The sequence below is a fragment of the Orussus abietinus genome, unplaced genomic scaffold (assembly GCF_000612105.2).
Source record: "Orussus abietinus isolate OABI.00-Male unplaced genomic scaffold, Oabi_2.0 scaffold22, whole genome shotgun sequence".
In the NCBI taxonomy this organism is placed as follows: Eukaryota; Metazoa; Arthropoda; class Insecta; order Hymenoptera; family Orussidae; genus Orussus; species Orussus abietinus.
The window spans coordinates 654,943-671,824 of NW_019394596.1; the positions used below are offsets into that span (position 1 = coordinate 654,943).

General features: G+C 47.4%; 2 protein-coding genes across 2 annotated transcripts; one reads left to right on the forward strand and one right to left on the reverse strand.

Annotated features, from left to right (window-relative positions):
* Positions 1–25: 25 nt before the first annotated feature.
* LOC105702043 (15-hydroxyprostaglandin dehydrogenase [NAD(+)]) lies at positions 26–16,779 on the reverse strand. The gene is made up of 9 exons (XM_012429270.2): positions 15,328–16,779; positions 5,579–5,765; positions 4,874–4,989; positions 3,750–3,873; positions 3,523–3,629; positions 3,054–3,227; positions 2,807–2,961; positions 308–2,580; positions 26–55 (listed from the first exon to the last, which is right to left on the reverse strand). Exons 3-8 carry the CDS (start codon positions 4,964–4,966, stop codon positions 2,466–2,468), a joined length of 768 nt encoding a protein of 255 aa, XP_012284693.1. The 5' UTR covers positions 4,967–4,989; positions 5,579–5,765; positions 15,328–16,779; the 3' UTR covers positions 26–55; positions 308–2,465.
* On the forward strand, positions 7,787–12,195 carry LOC105702037 (kelch-like protein 10). The gene is made up of 10 exons (XM_012429260.2): positions 7,787–7,791; positions 8,121–8,324; positions 8,706–9,043; positions 9,194–9,525; positions 9,597–9,778; positions 10,136–10,347; positions 10,488–10,823; positions 10,896–11,018; positions 11,217–11,384; positions 11,717–12,195. The coding sequence occupies exons 1-10, from the start codon at positions 7,787–7,789 to the stop codon at positions 11,929–11,931; spliced, it is 2,115 nt and encodes a 704-aa protein (XP_012284683.2). The 3' UTR covers positions 11,932–12,195.
* Positions 16,780–16,882: the final 103 nt, after the last annotated feature.

A 16,882-nucleotide genomic window follows, 5' to 3' on the forward strand; every position in this document is an offset into this window, starting at 1 on the left:
CTCGCCGTTGATTTTTCGCGCAGGCCAACGGCAGGTGTAAAAATTGCACGAGGAACTTAAACCGATCAAACAGTCCCGTTTATTGGGAGGTTAGTTCATTAAAGGCGACGCTTTTGTCGGGGGGGAATTAATTTCTGACGTTTGACAGGTATGCCCCCCTCCGAGGGGTCGATAACTCGTTAAGGCCCCCTCGAGGACGGAACTACTTTGCGCTCGTACCCTGGGACAATACTCCTGCCCGCAATGAAGGCGTTGATTGCATTATCCGGAAAAAGAGCCCGGCCTTTCACCGATTCCTTTGACTCACCTGAAAGGGTCCTTCAGGTGATTGGTCAAAGCAGGTGTTGCGCGCCGCAAGAGGGGCACAGAAAGCATCCTTTCTCCCTGGCCCTTTCCTTCCAGCAAATAAGACTAAAGGCCCACGAAGGAACGGGATTTAACTAAGAATTTGCCAAGGACTTTCGTCTTATCATTCTCTGATAGAGTACGCGCAAAGGTTGACAGAAAGCCGAAAGAAACAAAAGCATGGTCGCTCCAATGTAGAATGTGTTTCGGCGACCTTTTAGCGCGGTAATTCCGAGAGGAGGAAGGTTCTGGGTTCTTACCAAGCTGTGCATTTTATTATTAAGGCTTGCAACGTACATCTCGAGCAAATGATAACAGAACTAACAATTTCCTCTAGCTACGGATTTATAGTCCGTTGACGATTTACAATGACCTAACCGCGACTCCTCGTTCCCTTCGTCTTTTATACTTCCTCCCTCTGTGTCGCCCTTGTTGGTCACCCTCGAAGAGTCCTAATCGTGCGATAACCCCTTCCGATAAGGGAAGAACACCTTCCCGCCGGTGCAACGCAAACCTAGAAGCGAACGAATGCGAAACCGATGATTCCCCGTTTGCTTGAACCTGCCCGAAAAAACGAGGTCTTGCTATGAAAAAAGAAAAAAAAAACAATTATTAATAATCCCCTGCACCTGCACGTTCCAGCGAAACGAGAAGCTCGTTGCACAATTGGAAATCTAAGGAATTTAAGAGAATTATCCCCCTGCGGTTTACAGCTCGCCTAGCTAACTGCGCTAATCGGTTAAACCACTCTCGATCATTGGCACTGATCGAGATCGGTCAAAGAGTCGGATAAAAATAGCGAAGAATTCCTATTCTTTATATTTTCAGTTGTGCAAGGACCCGATCTACCGATCGTGGGTTGCAGGAGTTGAAGGGAAAAGGGTGCGACTTCGATGTCGAACCTCGAAGGGCGGAAGAGAGGACCCTTTGTTACGATAGGGCCCCCTCTTTTGTCTACACGTATATCTTTTTTTTTCTTACCACATTATCTACCCCCATTTTAAAATTCCCGCCCTCGGTTCGACTTCTCTCCGCCACCCTTCGCGCTTGATCTCGCTTAAAAAATGTATAAAAATTACGAGCACGATTGCTTCTGTGCGTTCGATCCTTTACGAGGTACCCCACGTGAAAATGTACCGATTGGATGTTCCTCCACTAGCCATTCCTTGATAATGGGAGTAAAAAAAAAAGAAAAAGAAGAAATGGTAATATCGATGCCTAATAGCTTATCAGAACCATATCTTTCAATTTCAGGATTTTCCGCTTTTGTGTAAGAGATTCATTGAGATTCATCGTCTCAGCTTCTAAAAGGACTTCCATGGGTCCTGGAAAGCTTCTCGGGGTATTGTGACAATTTTTCCCCGAATTATTAACATTTTTCTTGAACGTTTATATAATTTTCTCACGCCAGTGGAGAAGCACCCTGTGTACGTAATCGATAATCGTTACGATAAATCCACGCCGAATGTGTACTCGAAACCCGCCACGGATCGTGGCTATTAGGGCTGCGACTTTAAACGATAAAATTGTAATATGTTAATATTATCCTGAGGCTAAAATTTCCCAACGACGGGGTAAATGCGCTGGGGTGATTCCGTCCACCTGTAGGTACAGTCTATCGACCTAAGCAATTCTATCTGATAAAAGTCTTCGGACCGTATCTTTTCGCACCTGACCTACCCTCGTAGGTTGTGCATTCGGAGACAGTGCCGGGCAAAATACGATTTCCCAGTAAAAAACGAGATTTCCATTACATCTCTATTCCGCACCCCCATTCCACGTGGAAGTCCAAAGAAATGACCGATCGAGCTCTGAAACCCATCAGTCCAAATTGCCGCCTCGAAATACAGGGGAAACGGTTCGTTTTATCATTCCATTCTCCCAAGGCCTCTTCAACAAACGGTTTGTCAATAATGGAATTAAAATTCACCCCCTCGAAGACTCGAGACCGTCCATTCGACATTCTTCGCGTGGAATGAGAGCGTCGGGTGGCGTCTGTTTTGCAAGTGATGCCCAGCACCGATTCATAGCTGCTTATATGGACTGTCTTATATCATTTAGATATTGGTACGGCATTGTATTTGCAGTCAAGCGAGGAAGGTTCCCGTCGTGATTGCGACTTAATGCTTCGGGAAGCTTATCTCACGTGGGGGTTGACCATTTTCGACGACCCAGACGCTTCCACTTTTTCCCGTGCTCAACACTTGGATCAACGCCTTCGCCACGTGCTCGGTTCTGCGAAAGACAATTCATTAATGACCCTGATAAGTAATTGACAACTACGCGTTGTTTGTCGTCCTAAATGTTAAAAGGTCCGGAAAGTCGAGCATTTAAGTGAAGGAGAAACGGGGAAACTGCAGTTAACAATGTACCATTTAGTTAGACCGTCTCAATGATTATCGTCCTTGATCCTCAAGGTCCTAATGAAAAGCGATAAAAAGAAAAGAATAGTATAACTTACTTTTGAGGGATCGAGGACGCGGTGTCGCGACGCCAGGCGTCCTCGTATCGGGCGGAAAGAAGTTGCTTCGTGACGTCGCGAACCAGATTGCTGTCTGTCGCACTCGGACAAAGGGCCATCACTCTCACTCCTGTCAGATCCACGTGGTATTGGTCCTGTCAAAAGCAAACATTCGGTGTTACGAGAATCCGTCCATTGGGACATTATCGAGCCTCGGGGGCTATTTTTCGCCGTTTCTCTTCCTCACCCCGAAAGCTCTGGTAAGGCTGACAATGGCCGTCGTTGTCGCGGAATAAATCGGCACGCTGACATAAGGGTTGACACTGATATTACTGCCGGTGTTGACGACGACACCACCCCAGCCTCCTCTGTCAGTGCCCAGAAATCTCTGTGCCAAAAGCGTACCGCGGATCACCCCGTTCTGAAAATCGTAATCGTGGCCATTATTACTCCTATTTCATTTAATTCGGTGTCATAAAGCGTTCGCTGTCAATTTCTTCAGTTTTACCCCCCTTAAGGGGAGGATATGAATGCCACATCCTTCATGAAACTCTTTATCCTAACTGAGTGCACCGAGTCGTTTAATTTTTAACTTTACAACGTGAGAGGCTACAGGGAAGGTCCTGACACTCGTGGAACTTCATTTTCTTTTTTTATAAGAAATTAAAAAAATATCTATATATAAATTTACGTCGCCTTAATAGCAGGGAACTTACAAGGTTGATGTCTACTTCGAGCTCCCAAAACCGATCGTTCATGATGCCAGCATTGTTGATGACGATGTCGATGTGACCGAAAGTCGCAATCGTAGCTTGGAAAGATTCTGATGTTTCAGGTCCGATTATGTCGAACGTGATCAATCGAATCCGCACGTGAAATAAATTGAGAATGTTAAGATGGTGTCCTTAAATATGTGGGGGCCAGGAGTATCTTTCGAGCTTACCTTCGAATTGGGGATAATCGGTGACGTCGCATTGGCAAAAGATAACGCGATCTTTGCCATATTTCGACGCCAAATTGCCGACCACCTTCTCGCCCTCCTCCGTGTTAATGTCGCAGACGGAGACCTGGAAAAGTATATTCCTCAGAGGGAGGTCATCTAGTTGGGAAGGGTAATTCGAATTAGGAATTCTTTGGAGCCTTCCGATTAGCAAGAGCAATTTTACGAGCGCTATCTCCTCGAGACGAGGCCCTCTACCAAGGAAACTTTTCGAAATGAAATTAAAGCCCGCCCTTAATCGCTCATTTTCGTCTGAGATAATGAACCGGCGTCTGCCCCCCTCCCCTGCTGATGAGTTTCCTAACTCTTCACGGAGGTGGTAATAACTATCGGTTGGTATACTCGTAATGGTAATTTCTTTTACACCTTCGCACGGTGTACTAAAAAACATTCAACCGGAATACACGCAAGAATGGAACTTCGGCATAGAGGGTGCGTGGTTTATCTGCCCCTGAAAGAGTCTCCAGGAATCTTCCTAAGAAAGTGTTTGATAAGAATACCGAAGTGGGGCGAAATTTCTAGCCGGTACTCTCCGTCCAGAAATATCGTTTCTATTTCCGTCCCGAGGGAGCTCTTTCTGCCTAAAAGGCGATTTGCACCACGTGTGCCCCGAAACGACCTCGCTACACTTTCTGGAGATCTTATTCGGGAAATCCCTCATTTTTCTTTTTCTTTTTCTACTCGAAGAAATAATTTTACAAAAATAACTGAAATAATATTAATACCACCGGGGAAATTTTTTAATATCCCGGAGGGATCGTCATACGGTCCGTGTTGAACCGTGAAATGTCAGCTCGGTTTTTCTTACCCGTCCAATCGCGATACCGAATGGTTGGCTCGTTGCTCTATCATAAAGGAGTCTAACGACTTTATGAGAGTGATAAAAACGTACCGAGAGGTTCGCCAAGAAAAGGAAAAAAAAAACCTGGCACGAGTTGGAGGCTCTTGGCATCTTGGCCGAATTACCGGACCGATATGTTTGTACGTGTGGGTGATTAGATCATTTCCCGAGTTCTTCTCAGATTTATAGGGACGTTTGGGGGAAAATATTTAACAGGGAAAATCACCTTGGCACCTTGATCGAGCAATTCTTCGGCATATGCTCGTCCTATACCGGAAGCTGCACCTGTAACGAGGGCAACGCGCCCCTTCACTTCCATCCTCGATAATTCTTTGGGACTTTCTGAAACCGCAAAAGAGCTTATCAGTCCTGCCCATAAAGGTACCACACAACTATGTGTTCATTAAACTGAATTTTTGTAATTTTTTCCAATTTTTAAATTAAAGCAACTGCAACGAGTGAAGATTTTCAAAGACTCCATAAATCTCCGTAGTCTCTTCACCAGTTTCTCACTCATTTAAAAAATCATTATGCACAACGCACATGTAATTTTTTCTTCCTTAAACCGCCGCAACCGCGTCTGGAATTCTTATCAGCGCGAGGGGATAAAGCATTATTACGCCTTTTATCATTAACCACGTTTAAATTATCCTTATCCACTTCTTCCTCCGACAACATAAGAGCACAAAAAATCAATATGCACAACGCACATGTAATTTTTTCTTCCTTAAACCGCCGCAACCACGTCTCGAATTCTTATCAGTGCTAGGAGAGCAATCCGTAACGCGATGCTTCCTGGACAGGATTCCTGCACAAAATCCACTGCACTGTCTCCCTCTGTCTCGAAATCTCATGGAGGAGGAGGAAGTTGAAAAGGAGGAAAAAAATGGGAAATGCTCGACGCGTCCACCGGTGTCTCGGGGTGCCTTACCGTGGGCAGGGTGGCGCCTTGGCGTCCTCGCGGGAGCCTCTGATAAGGAGGACGACCTCGCCGATTCGCTTCTTTTCAAGGTCGGTGCTCGAAGGTCACCACGGTCCTAGGCTTTGGTTGGGATCTCGACAAGGTGTGGCTGGTGGCCACGGACGCACTGCCGGACGAGTGGTGTGACTGCTGCCTCCTGAAACGCACACCCTATATACCTAAATATTGATTGGGCCGTGAGCGTTGGTACGCGTGCAACTTGCCGGCAACGCGCGGGCACGCGCTTGTAATTTGTCTCTTATCGCGAGTTTTTCCATGATTTTTCTTATCCCGGGAGGAAGAAATGACATAGAGAAGTAATCCCCGAAAAAGAAAAGAAAAAATGGTCAAGTTGAAGAAATTTGAGGGGCAATTCGTCGCAATGCTCGGGCATGCGCTCGTAGTTTGTCTCTTATCGCGAGCTTTTCCTTGATTTTTCTTATCCCGGGAGGAAGAAATGACATAGAGAAGTAATCCCCGAAAAAGAAAAGAAAAAATGGTCAAGTTGAAGAAATTTGAGGGGCAATTCGTCGCAATGCTCGGGCATGCGCTCGTAGTTTGTCTCTTATCGCGAGCTTTTCCTTGATTTTTCTTATCCTGAGAGGGAGATATGACACAGAGGAGTAATAAATGGTGAAATTGAGGAAATTTGCGGAATATTTGGTAAATGTTACGGAGAGTTATCGATATGCAGGAAGGGTATAATAGGGAAAGTTAGTTCTACCATATCGGGGGAGGATAGCTCAACTCCTGCGGTGACAATGGACGATACGATAGCTTTGTAACTTTAATGGCATTTCAGGCACTAGAAATATGAGATACAGCTAGAGAGAAATAGGACAGGAAGTGATGGGAAATTTTTTCAGGAGTGACATTGAGAAATGAAACGTTTACCCGCGGTATTTATTCCCTTAATCTGCAAATTGTATCTTAAATGAATATAATTACGGGACAGAGTGAACGATATCAAGGGAACTCTGGGATTTGACTTGCGTATGTTCGTAGAGGGAAATTTAGTGCTAACAGGAGGAACGAAAGTTCACAGCCGGCGATTAATATAATATTACACTTTCAGCCGGATGTACAATGCGCACTGCGAGTACAGTCGAATTTCCGACATGAGTAATGGTAGGTACTCCTCCATCTGGGATTTACCGTCCTGCATTTAGGGACGTCCTCCGTCTGGTTTAATTCGCAATTCGTCGATCTCCCGACTCTACCCCTTACTAACATTTCCTCGTTTATAAGGGAAAACGAGTGCTCCTGCTCGCAGGTCTCGAGTTTTCCTAATTTTTCCACGGGAGAGGAAAAAAGGAAGACGTCGAGAACTCCGGGCTCGGAACTCTCGTGAATTTCGTTTCAACCCTGGAAACCGTACATCTATATTTCCCTCTTCCGTGTCCCTCCCCCTTTCCTCCTCTCCGTACATAGGTGCCCGTACAAAATGTACGTGTCTGCAACCTCCCTCGTCCTGCTCCATTTCCTGATGAGAAGGAGACTGCCGAGGATATCCCGAGGGACCTCGAGGTACCAAATGGAAGAAGTCCCTGCTCGAATTATGAAATCATGAGATCGCTCTTACGAGGATACCGAAGCTAGGTGCATCCACCGAGTGATATCCTCGTACTCGGGAACTTTTGCGGATCGAAGCCCCTGCCCGAGGTGGGGGATAAAAAACCTGCCAAGAGATTGCGAGAGGGACTCGGACGCGATTTAGGATTCTCCCGTGTGTACATTAACGATAAAAGGTTTGATTCATCCCTTAGGATCGCGAACAATCCTACCGACCAACAAGATCACTTTATAATTATCGCCGACCAACGACTTGTCACGTAAAATCACCTCAAGCTATAAGTGTCAACCTTAAGGCGATGGTACAAGGAAGGTCCTGAAACTCCTGAAATTCCCATTTTATCAAAAGTTGTTCATAGATATTTTTAACATTTATTATAAAAAATGAAACTTAAGGATCTTCTTTAAAGACTCCACATCCACGTTGTACGATTTGAAACGAGTCGGAAATCCAGTTCACCGAAAAGTTTCATGAACGATCGATCCCTCGGATGTCCCTTCCATGTCCCCTTAAAACCATCGATAATTTTTCACTCAAATTCTTCAAATTCTTACTTAAATATAAAATCTCTTTGGGCCGAAAATCGAATTTACCGATCGGTCAAAATGTCGTAACATGCGTTTGAATCGGTCTGAAACGTCCCTTGTAGAATCGTGTCGGATACGTAAATCGCCCTTTAATTCGGTCCTTGGGCTCGAAATGGAGGAGACATTCGAGCGACGCCTCTTTCGGACGTCGACTGTCACGCGGATTTCTGCGTCAGTCACCAGGTCCGTCGAGAGGTAGGCTCGAAATCAGGGAGAAAGCCGAGAGAGCCCTCGGATCGGGACTCGCAGGTGACTCGCAGGTGGGACTCGGAAGGTCCTCCAGGACCGCGACTCGCGGCCTCCCGCGGGACCCGGGTCGGTGCCCGAGTCTGGACTCGGGTTCGGGCTCGAGGTTGCCCTCGAGTCTGGACTCGGGGAGGATGGACGGCAGAATCAGACTCAGGAAGCTCTGGCGAAGCCGGACCTCGCGGGCCGCGGTCTCCGCTCCGAGGAACAAGCAGGGCAAGAAGAGGCAGAGTAATCGCACCAGGAGGTGCATGTGCCTGCCCTCGAATTACGCCCTCGTCGAGTTCCCCGTCGTCTGGTCGGAGCTCAGGTTGGTCCCCGAGATTCCCCTCCAAGGTTCAACATTTTTCATCCCGAACTTAAAGTGACATTAAAGAGTCAGCCTGTATATATATCCGAGAAGTCCAATCGTTGGTGCAAGTACTCTCCCAGTAGGGTGTACCGATTCGTTTCAAGTTTTCACCACGGGAATATGGAGGCCCTAAGGAAGGTCCTGAAACTCATGAGATTTGATATTTCATGAAAAATGGATTTATTCATCATGGACTGGAACCAAGACGTCCACGTTTTCGATGTTTGAGGCCTCTTGGAGGCTTGGAATCAGAAATGAAGAATTTCAGGACCTTGCTCGGATAATTTAGAATACCGTAGAAATGGAATATTACGGATTCAAGTGGGAAAATACTTCCAGGGCGAACCAGCAGCTCTGCGACGGGGCGATCAGGTGTGCCCAGGACAGGGTCTTCTCGGTCCACCGCGCCATCCTCTCGGCGGTGAGTCCTTACTTCAAGGCGCTCTTCACGAACAGCCTGAAGGGCGGGAAAACCGAAACCACGGAAGTGGCCATCACCGGGGTCCCCGGCGACGTCTTCGGCCTCATCCTGGACTACGCTTACACGGGCACGTGCAACGTCACCGCGGAAAACGTGGAGCAGCTCCTTCCTCTGGCCGACAGGTTCGAGGTCCTGGGCGTCGTCCAGCTGTGCTGTCAATTCCTCCTGCAGGAGCTCCGGCCTGAAAATTGCCTAGGTAGGTTAAATTCTATTTTTTGCGAGATTTCGCCCAGGCCACTTTGCCTCGCGGATTTCCCTAGGCCGGAATTTTTCCGCCTTGATTTCTCACACTTGTAGGATAATACGAGTTGCCTCCAGGATACGATTTCCCTTTTGCCCTGCGCAGGTATATTCAAATTTGCGCGTCACTACTTCTGTCGCGACCTCGAAGAGAAAGGCCGAAAGTACATCCGTCATCACTTCAAACAGATCCTGCAGGAGAGCGGGGAGTTCAAGGAGCTCCTCGCCGAGGAGCTGGAGGCGATCCTGAAGGATGACGAGCTCAATGTGCGAAACGAGGAGCTCGTCTTCGAGGCCGTGAAGACCTGGCTCGAGTGGAAGCCCGATGAGAGGAAGAAACACCTGCCGCACCTGTTGGGCTGCGTCAGGTTCGGCCTGGTGGGCTTCAAGTTCTTCACCGAGCGAGTCCTCGGGTGGAGCCACGTCGGGGACGACGAGGTCAGCCTCCTCGAGGTCCTTCGGTCCTTCGAGTCCTTCGACCCCAAAACCTCCTGATTATCCTCTCCTAGGAGTGCCTGAGAGTCCTTGGTCCAGCGAAGGCTTACCTAACCGAGCAAGAATCTCGTCAGGGTGGCGAGGCCGACCCCCGAAATCCCCTCACCAGGCCCAGGATCCCCTTCGAGATCCTCTTCGCCATCGGAGGATGGAGCGCCGGGTCGCCCACCAGCTTCGTCGAGACCTACGACACCAGGTAGGGATTTTTTTATCTCTCGGATAAAAAAATTAAATCCAGATTTAAGGCGATACGAAAGTGCCACTCGATGATAACAATGAAGCTTTGTATTAAAATGTAATGTAATTGGGTCCACCGTGTCTTTTCGCGTTCTCCAAAGTACTTAACGAGGTTCAACTTTTTTCCCCTTTCAATTTATTTCCGAACGTTTTTATCATCCTCTTAATTGGATTTCTAATAACGATTCGTCACTCTTGCACTCTTGCACATTTTGGATTTCATATACGTCATACTCCGTTTAAGGAGGATTCTCTTCGAGACCCTCTTCCGGGATCTCTTCTTATCGTCTGTCCGATAGCTTGTCTCCGATTTTAGGGCTGATCGGTGGTTTCTGTCCGTTAACACGGACGTGACACCCCGGGCTTATCACGGGCTCTGCGCCCTCGACGACTTGATCTACATGATCGGCGGCTTCGACGGCAACGAGCACTTCAACACCGTGAGATGCTTCGACCCGGTTACGAAGGAGTGGCGAGAAAGAGCTTGCATGTACCACGCGAGGTGTTACGTCAGCGTTTGCACCCATGGTGAGCAGTCGGTTAAATTTGCATATCGAAATCGGAAAAGAGGGCTCTTCGAGTCCTTTCCTCGAGGTCCCCGGGACTTCTTCTCGACTTCCTCTGGATCTTTCACCGTTTATGACCCCATGGGGAATTTCCAACCCCAGGTGGAAAAATCTACGCCCTAGGGGGGTACAATGGCCGCACCAGGATGAGCTCTGGAGAACGATACGAGCCCCAGAGGAACCAATGGGAAATGATTCCGTCGATGCACCGGCAGAGATCGGACGCCAGCGCGGCATCGCTTCAGGAGAAGATCTACATCGTGGGTGGGTTTAATGGACAGGAAGTCCTCAGTTCCGCCGAAGTCTTCGACGTGGAGACCAATCAATGGAGTTACATCCACTCGATGACGAGTCCGAGGTCAGGGGTCTCCCTGGTGGCATTTCGAGACAGCCTTTACGCCCTGGGAGGGTTCAATGGGTTCGCCAGGCTGAGCTCTGGTAACAAACTCATGCCCGAGTATCCATGTATGAGCGAAATGTCCTCTTATCAATTATGGGATTTAAATTCAGGGGAGAAGTACACCCCCAACAATTCCACGGACTGGCACGAGGTCACGGAGATGTTCACCCCCCGGAGTAACTTTGCCACGGTCATCCTTGACGACATGATCTTCGTGGTCGGCGGATTCAACGGTTGGTCCCGTCGTCCTTAATCCTGCCTACAATATTTCTAACGTCTCTTTTTTTATTATTTTAAGTACTGCCGATTTCTTTCCCACCTTCCGTCAGTATTCAAGGGACCGATAAGACCTGCGTTTCAATTTTTCGCGGAGTGGCTTTGCCTTTTTCTTTTTGTCTTTTCATCGTGTTAAGTGACCATTCGATCGACAGGATCCACTACAACTGCTTACGTCGAGTGCTACGACGCAGACAACAATGAGTGGTATGATGCCTCTCCGATGAACCTGAACAGAAGTGCCCTGAGTGCCTGCGTTATCGCTGGCCTGGCAAACGCACGCGAGTACTCCTTCCTCAGCAAAGCTCGTGACCTGGGGCAAGGTGAGCTTGAAAAGTCCGTACCTCGTGGCATGGCACGTATCCGTTCAAGTAGATCTAACCGAGATGCACTGGAATCGTGCCTAAGATGATAAGAGCTTTTAATAAGAGATAATAAGACCTTTTGAAAATCTACGCACCCTTATCAACGGACGCACTAAAAGAAAAAATAAAAACATTCACCTCAACGCGTATATATCGTTGCCTGAGTCATGTATAATTAGAAGAATTGATTGCGATTATTTTCCCCGCGATTAGAGAAAATTGGATAGATTGATCAAATAGGCCCGGAAGATGCGACGTGAGGCTGGGGATTAAAAAACGTCTAATTGCAGGCCAAGCAACCTCCAGGAGCCCCAGGAAACCTGGTCAGGGTGGCGAAGGCCCGGAAGTCAATAATATGGACCCTGGGGAAGATAATCCAGAGGCAGACAATCTCGCCGTTGAAGGAGATCCCGTCGACGGGATCGCCGAGGGCGACGACGTCCTCCTCGACGACGAGATCATGCAACTCGAGGAGTCTCTGGACGTCGACCAGGGGTTCGACTGATAACTGAGAATTCCGGCAAATGTCCTCAAAGTGAAGAGAGAAAAAGAAAGGAAAAAAAATCAGCAAAAACCTGAAGCAGGTTGCCAGGACTCGATTGCTTCCATCCTCCAGGACTTTAAGAAGAAATGGAGCTCGAAGAGTCCTAATGAAAGTTTCCGAAAAAATTGCAAATTTTCACCGACGCGAGGGTAGGAGGTTAAACGTAATGATAACGATAGGGCGGCTTCGTTTTGTGGAAAAGAAAGGGGAAAAAAGGAAGAAGAAATTGAGAGCCCCCTCCCCCGCGGAAGACACCATGGGTGTCGTATACATATATTTTTTATTTTATTTTATACGCGATGTACCGTATACCGTCACTTTTTTTTATTCCTTTCTTCTCACTCCCCCTTTTTTTATTATTTCCATGCGCTATTGCGGGGTTTAGAAAAAATCGACTGGCTTTCGTTCTGTGACTGTAAGGCGTTGGGGGGTCGTTTTAATCGATTGTCGAATTGGTTGATAGATTTTATCGTGCGATTTATATTACTGTACTTGTACTCATTCCGAGGCCGGAAGACCCGTGCGATGCACTTGCACGATCCGAGTACGTAAGGTGCGTTATGCCGTGAAATTTTACTCCTCTGTACGATAAAATTCAATTTTACAATCGCGTTATATTCTCGCCCGAAGGTGTGATCTTGCAGGTGCACCTGCCGCGTCTAGTAAGAGGTGAATAATACTCGGCCTGATATTTTAACCTGAAATAAAACGATGGGCTTGCCAAACTACGGTCGTCTCTAGTCTCCCGCGTCACTTGTGAATTTCTCACTGGGACCCGATTCTCGAATTCATACGATCAACTTTTACGTGCGAACATGAGGATTTCTTCAAAAACTTTCAAATTTTGACCGGCCTAGCAACTTCGCAACAATGCAAAAACTGTTCGTGGGAATTTATTTTTACGCGAAAGAAAAATCTGTACAAAATTGAGAATCTGCTCCCTGGTGGGACGACAACCGAACCGAATGAAGACACTCGACATTAATAATAATCACGACTTTTATTAATCTATCTCGTATCTGTATATATATCTTCGTGTATTTATACTTTATGTATATTGTATACATTGTTACTTCATCATTGGTGTTTCCCTTGTAGCGACGAGTGTGTGAGCCTTTTTTTCTTTTTTTCATTTCTCGCCTTCGTGAGCGCTCCGCGGAACCGCATCGAGTCGGCGCAATTTCCGGCGAGCCGAAAGCACCGGCTTCCGGTGCTCTCGGGGTCGCGGATTAGGAATCGGAGTCCTCGCGATTCTCTTCTCTCGACGTGTCGGAAATGCCCCGCATCGTGACAATATCTCGCGAGATCGCGAGTCGAATTAATCTCAAGAATCCAACCCGAGCTCGGGAAGCCCACTCGGAGGCATCCGGTCGATCTCGAACTCGCGGAACTCGATTTCATGCGAGAATCAGTACGAAAGTAATGCCTCGAGAGGTTCGAGCCGGAATTCCAAGCCTCCCGAAATTGACCCGGCCCTCTTTGCAGCCGAAGCAGCGAAATAATTGGCGAAAAAGCGCTAGAAAGAAATCCAGGCGAAATTCGCCCAGTACTTGAGATCCCCAGTGAAAAACCGTGGGGAGGGAAAACAAAAACCAAGGGAAAAGAAAATAGAGGAAGGAACAAAATTCCCGTGAGAACGGCAACGAGAGCGGCAGAATGAGTCGATCAAGGATTCGGGGGGAAAAAAAAAACAAAGAAAACGGGAAAGAAAAATGGAGAAGCTCGTCACTCCGTATCTCGGCTCGATCCTCGTCGAGCTAGTACTTTCGGCTTGGCGATAAATCCCTAGAAAATTGTGCCTTTCGTATATACCTAAACATGGAAAATAGAGACGAGTACAAAGTCAATTCGCAATTAGACGTCAATTACAATAATATATATATATATATGTATATGTATATACGTATATAACGATAGTTGAGCAAACAATAGGACAGCAATGAAAATTCCTTGAACCAGCGCATTCACCTCGAAAAGCAAACCGAAAGACTCTCGGATCAAGTTCTCGTTTGTGCACGCGATTTCGTAATTCCTTGATGCGATATATCGACCTAGCATTCGTTGGGGCAGTATCGGAGGTGAGGCCAGGGGGGGGGGGGATGATGATCGATTTTCGAATTCGAGAGAGCCTCGACTCTTGAACGACTCGGCGTATTTCGGATCTCGAAATTCGTAACTCGAATTTATTGTTATTAATCGACCGATTCATTTTTAGGGTGGCGATAACAGCACTGAGTATGCGCTCTGTGCAGTACCGTGTAGAAAAGAAATTATTGCACAGTGCTATAAACATTGTCTATCGTCCAAAAAGCATATACAACGATCTCACTCCCCGGTTTGCTCGGTAACTCAAGTGTGCTGTCATTTAAACCTGGGAAATTAATTGGAACTATTTTTTTCGATGCCCCGTACAGTCGTATACATTGTAATGATGATAAAGCGAGATCGTAATAAAAATGTTTTATACGAGATACGAGTTACGGAGCAAGAACGGAATGACCGTGAGAGACGTATTTAAACCATCGGCGGATTTTAAGAAAATGTGGAGGTCGATGATAACGATTTATCAGGGGTTACGAAGGTGTTAAGGGGCGCCCTGTCGAGGCGTTATCAACTCTGCTTTACATCGTTACGGGTCGACCTCTCGAGCTCGGCTCTGCTGCAAATAATGAGAATCGCATCTCGAAGGAACCTCGTCCATCTACTCGCGAGGTTTGATAAGGCGCTTATCAACGCGTTAACACTGTACAGCGTCTCGAGTACCGTAGTTGTAGTTCCGGTGTTGAACGTTAATATACAACCATAGGGAACATCGCGGGCAGAGTGGACATTAACGACACCGATGATGCTGCGGTCAACATTTAGGTATGCCCTGAGGGTTATCACTAATCTCCCGAAACCCTTATCAACAAGAATTGCGCGTTTACTCATTAAACCTATCCCCATGCCCGTGATTCGGTAAGATACTTTACCCTGTAAAAGGTGCACCGCTTTACAGAATTTAATTCACGTCGCAAGAGGATTGATGTTAATGACACGCCGCGAGGGGGGTAAAGAACTCATTGTTACCTTGCCGCGTTATATTCTTATCATACATATCAGAGTCGACGTGTTCAAATCCCCCGATGGTATCCCATAGTAAAAGCATGCGGCGAAGGCCAATTTACATCTCGGTCACAATAATGAGACCCTTTGGGGTCTAATTATACATTTCGGGGGTATCAGTGAGACCTATGCATCGACCGCAGCATCCGTCGACGCATCCGCGTCTCCCCGGTCGGCTAACATAATTCGGTATAATACAATTCAATAGATTGTTCTGAGCAATTGAGATCTAGTACTGGAGGGAATTCATACCTGAAACGTTAGTCAGTTCCTTCTCCCGTGTCCTGCGTACTTTCGCGCCTCCCTACTCCCCCCATCTCTCTGTACACCGTCTTTCTAAGCTCGCTCTAGGTGCGCGCAGGTGCACACAGGTGCATACGATGCAGACCGCACCGATTCCTGGCTGCACTTCCCACCTCCTCGAGTTCGACGCCTTCGAGAGTGGTCTCCGCTCAGGATGTCCCCGAGGTCGGCGAGGTTCTTCCCGTCCACGCACATTTATCACCCGACTCCTATCCTCTCTTCGTCCTAATTGATAACTTCGCCTCTCTCGCCGGCTTTCTCTCTCTCTGTCTCTCTCGCACTCGCGCGATCCTCGATCGCTCCCTCTCTCTCGCACTCGCACGCCCATCCGCACAGGTCGACGACTACGTGACCACAAGGACGCACACTTATCTGAGGGGATCAATTGACATACGTTTCATAACTTTCCTAATGACTCGACAGTGTGTCATGACGTGAGTTCTGCTTCGCTCTCTCCTTTCTTTTATCTGGTTTTCGTTTTCCCTATCACTCTTTTCTTATCTTTTTCTTTTTTTTTGTCCTTTATTTCTCTTCCGCCCGTCAGCGCGCCCGCGCGCGGCGCAATCGATCGTCCTTTTGGGGAATCGATTCGATGATCCCGATTTCTATCGATCGGCGCAACACCTCGATCGACGTTTCGGGAATCGATTCGATGATCCTGATTTCATCGATCGGCGCAATCGATCCTCAATTACCGCAGCGATGGCAATACGTACGCGCGAGTCTCGTTGCTGGGGTCTCGATCGCTCTTAGCTTGGTTTTCGAAATGATTTTCTAGAAATTCCGGGACTTTATCGATGGGTCCGGTCGACTCGCGACCGCGATCGATGTAAATCGAGTCGGACGATCGCGAGACCTCGGTGGGTCTATGTCATTAACCTGGTTAATGTATGTGGATATGGAAGTACTTAGGTAAACTATCGTGGCCACTCTGGCTTGCTCGAGTCATTGCTTCGAGAGTCATCGACCTTTCCGATCGATCGATCTTCGATCGATGCCCTTCGACGTAACGATCGCTCCCAGTGGTCGCGATGTGTCGATCTAGACAATGTGGAATGAAGATATTTCCGATAAAAAGTGAATTTTATATCGGGACGGGTGGAGAGAAATTCATTCCCGATATATCTCGATAGTCGAAGCGATGAACAATTATGAACGAATGAATTTATCGCGCAATATTTAGGTCGATAGCTTTCCGAACCAATGACTGCGAACTCTGCTTAATGGTGTCGTAAAGTCGTGCGAAAGCGAGGGAAAAAAAAAGAAAAGAAAAAAATGGAATACGGGATGCGGAATTGTTTTCCCCGTTTCCTTTTCCTTCTTCTCTTTTTCTTTTTTCTCTCCTATGATTTGACGGACACCGTTCGGCAGGATTTCCTTTCCCGGGCCACGGTGGCTCGATAATTCCGAAAAGGCTTCTTTAACTCGGGACTAATCTCCCAGAATGATACCGAGCTGTCGCCGAAACCGGCGGATTATCGTCGGGTCGACCGGCAAGACGTCA

What these genes read in the sequence shown, in the direction of transcription:
- LOC105702037 (XM_012429260.2), top strand. An exon ending in CGTCAGCGTTTGCACCCATG is followed by an intron (nt 10,348 to 10,487) that starts GTGAGCAGTCGG and finishes TTCCAACCCCAG; the next exon opens with GTGGAAAAATCTACGCCCTA. An exon ending in CGTGGTCGGCGGATTCAACG is followed by an intron (nt 11,019 to 11,216) that starts GTTGGTCCCGTC and finishes TTCGATCGACAG; the next exon opens with GATCCACTACAACTGCTTAC.
- LOC105702043 (XM_012429270.2), bottom strand. Translation starts at nt 4,966, where the DNA reads ATGGAAGTGAAGGGGCGCGTTGCCCTCGTTACAGGTGCAGCTTCCGGT. An exon ending in CGATTATCCCCAATTCGAAG is followed by an intron (nt 3,630 to 3,749) that starts GTAAGCTCGAAA and finishes CTGAAACATCAG; the next exon opens with AATCTTTCCAAGCTACGATT. An exon ending in TCGAAGTAGACATCAACCTT is followed by an intron (nt 3,228 to 3,522) that starts GTAAGTTCCCTG and finishes TACGATTTTCAG; the next exon opens with AACGGGGTGATCCGCGGTAC.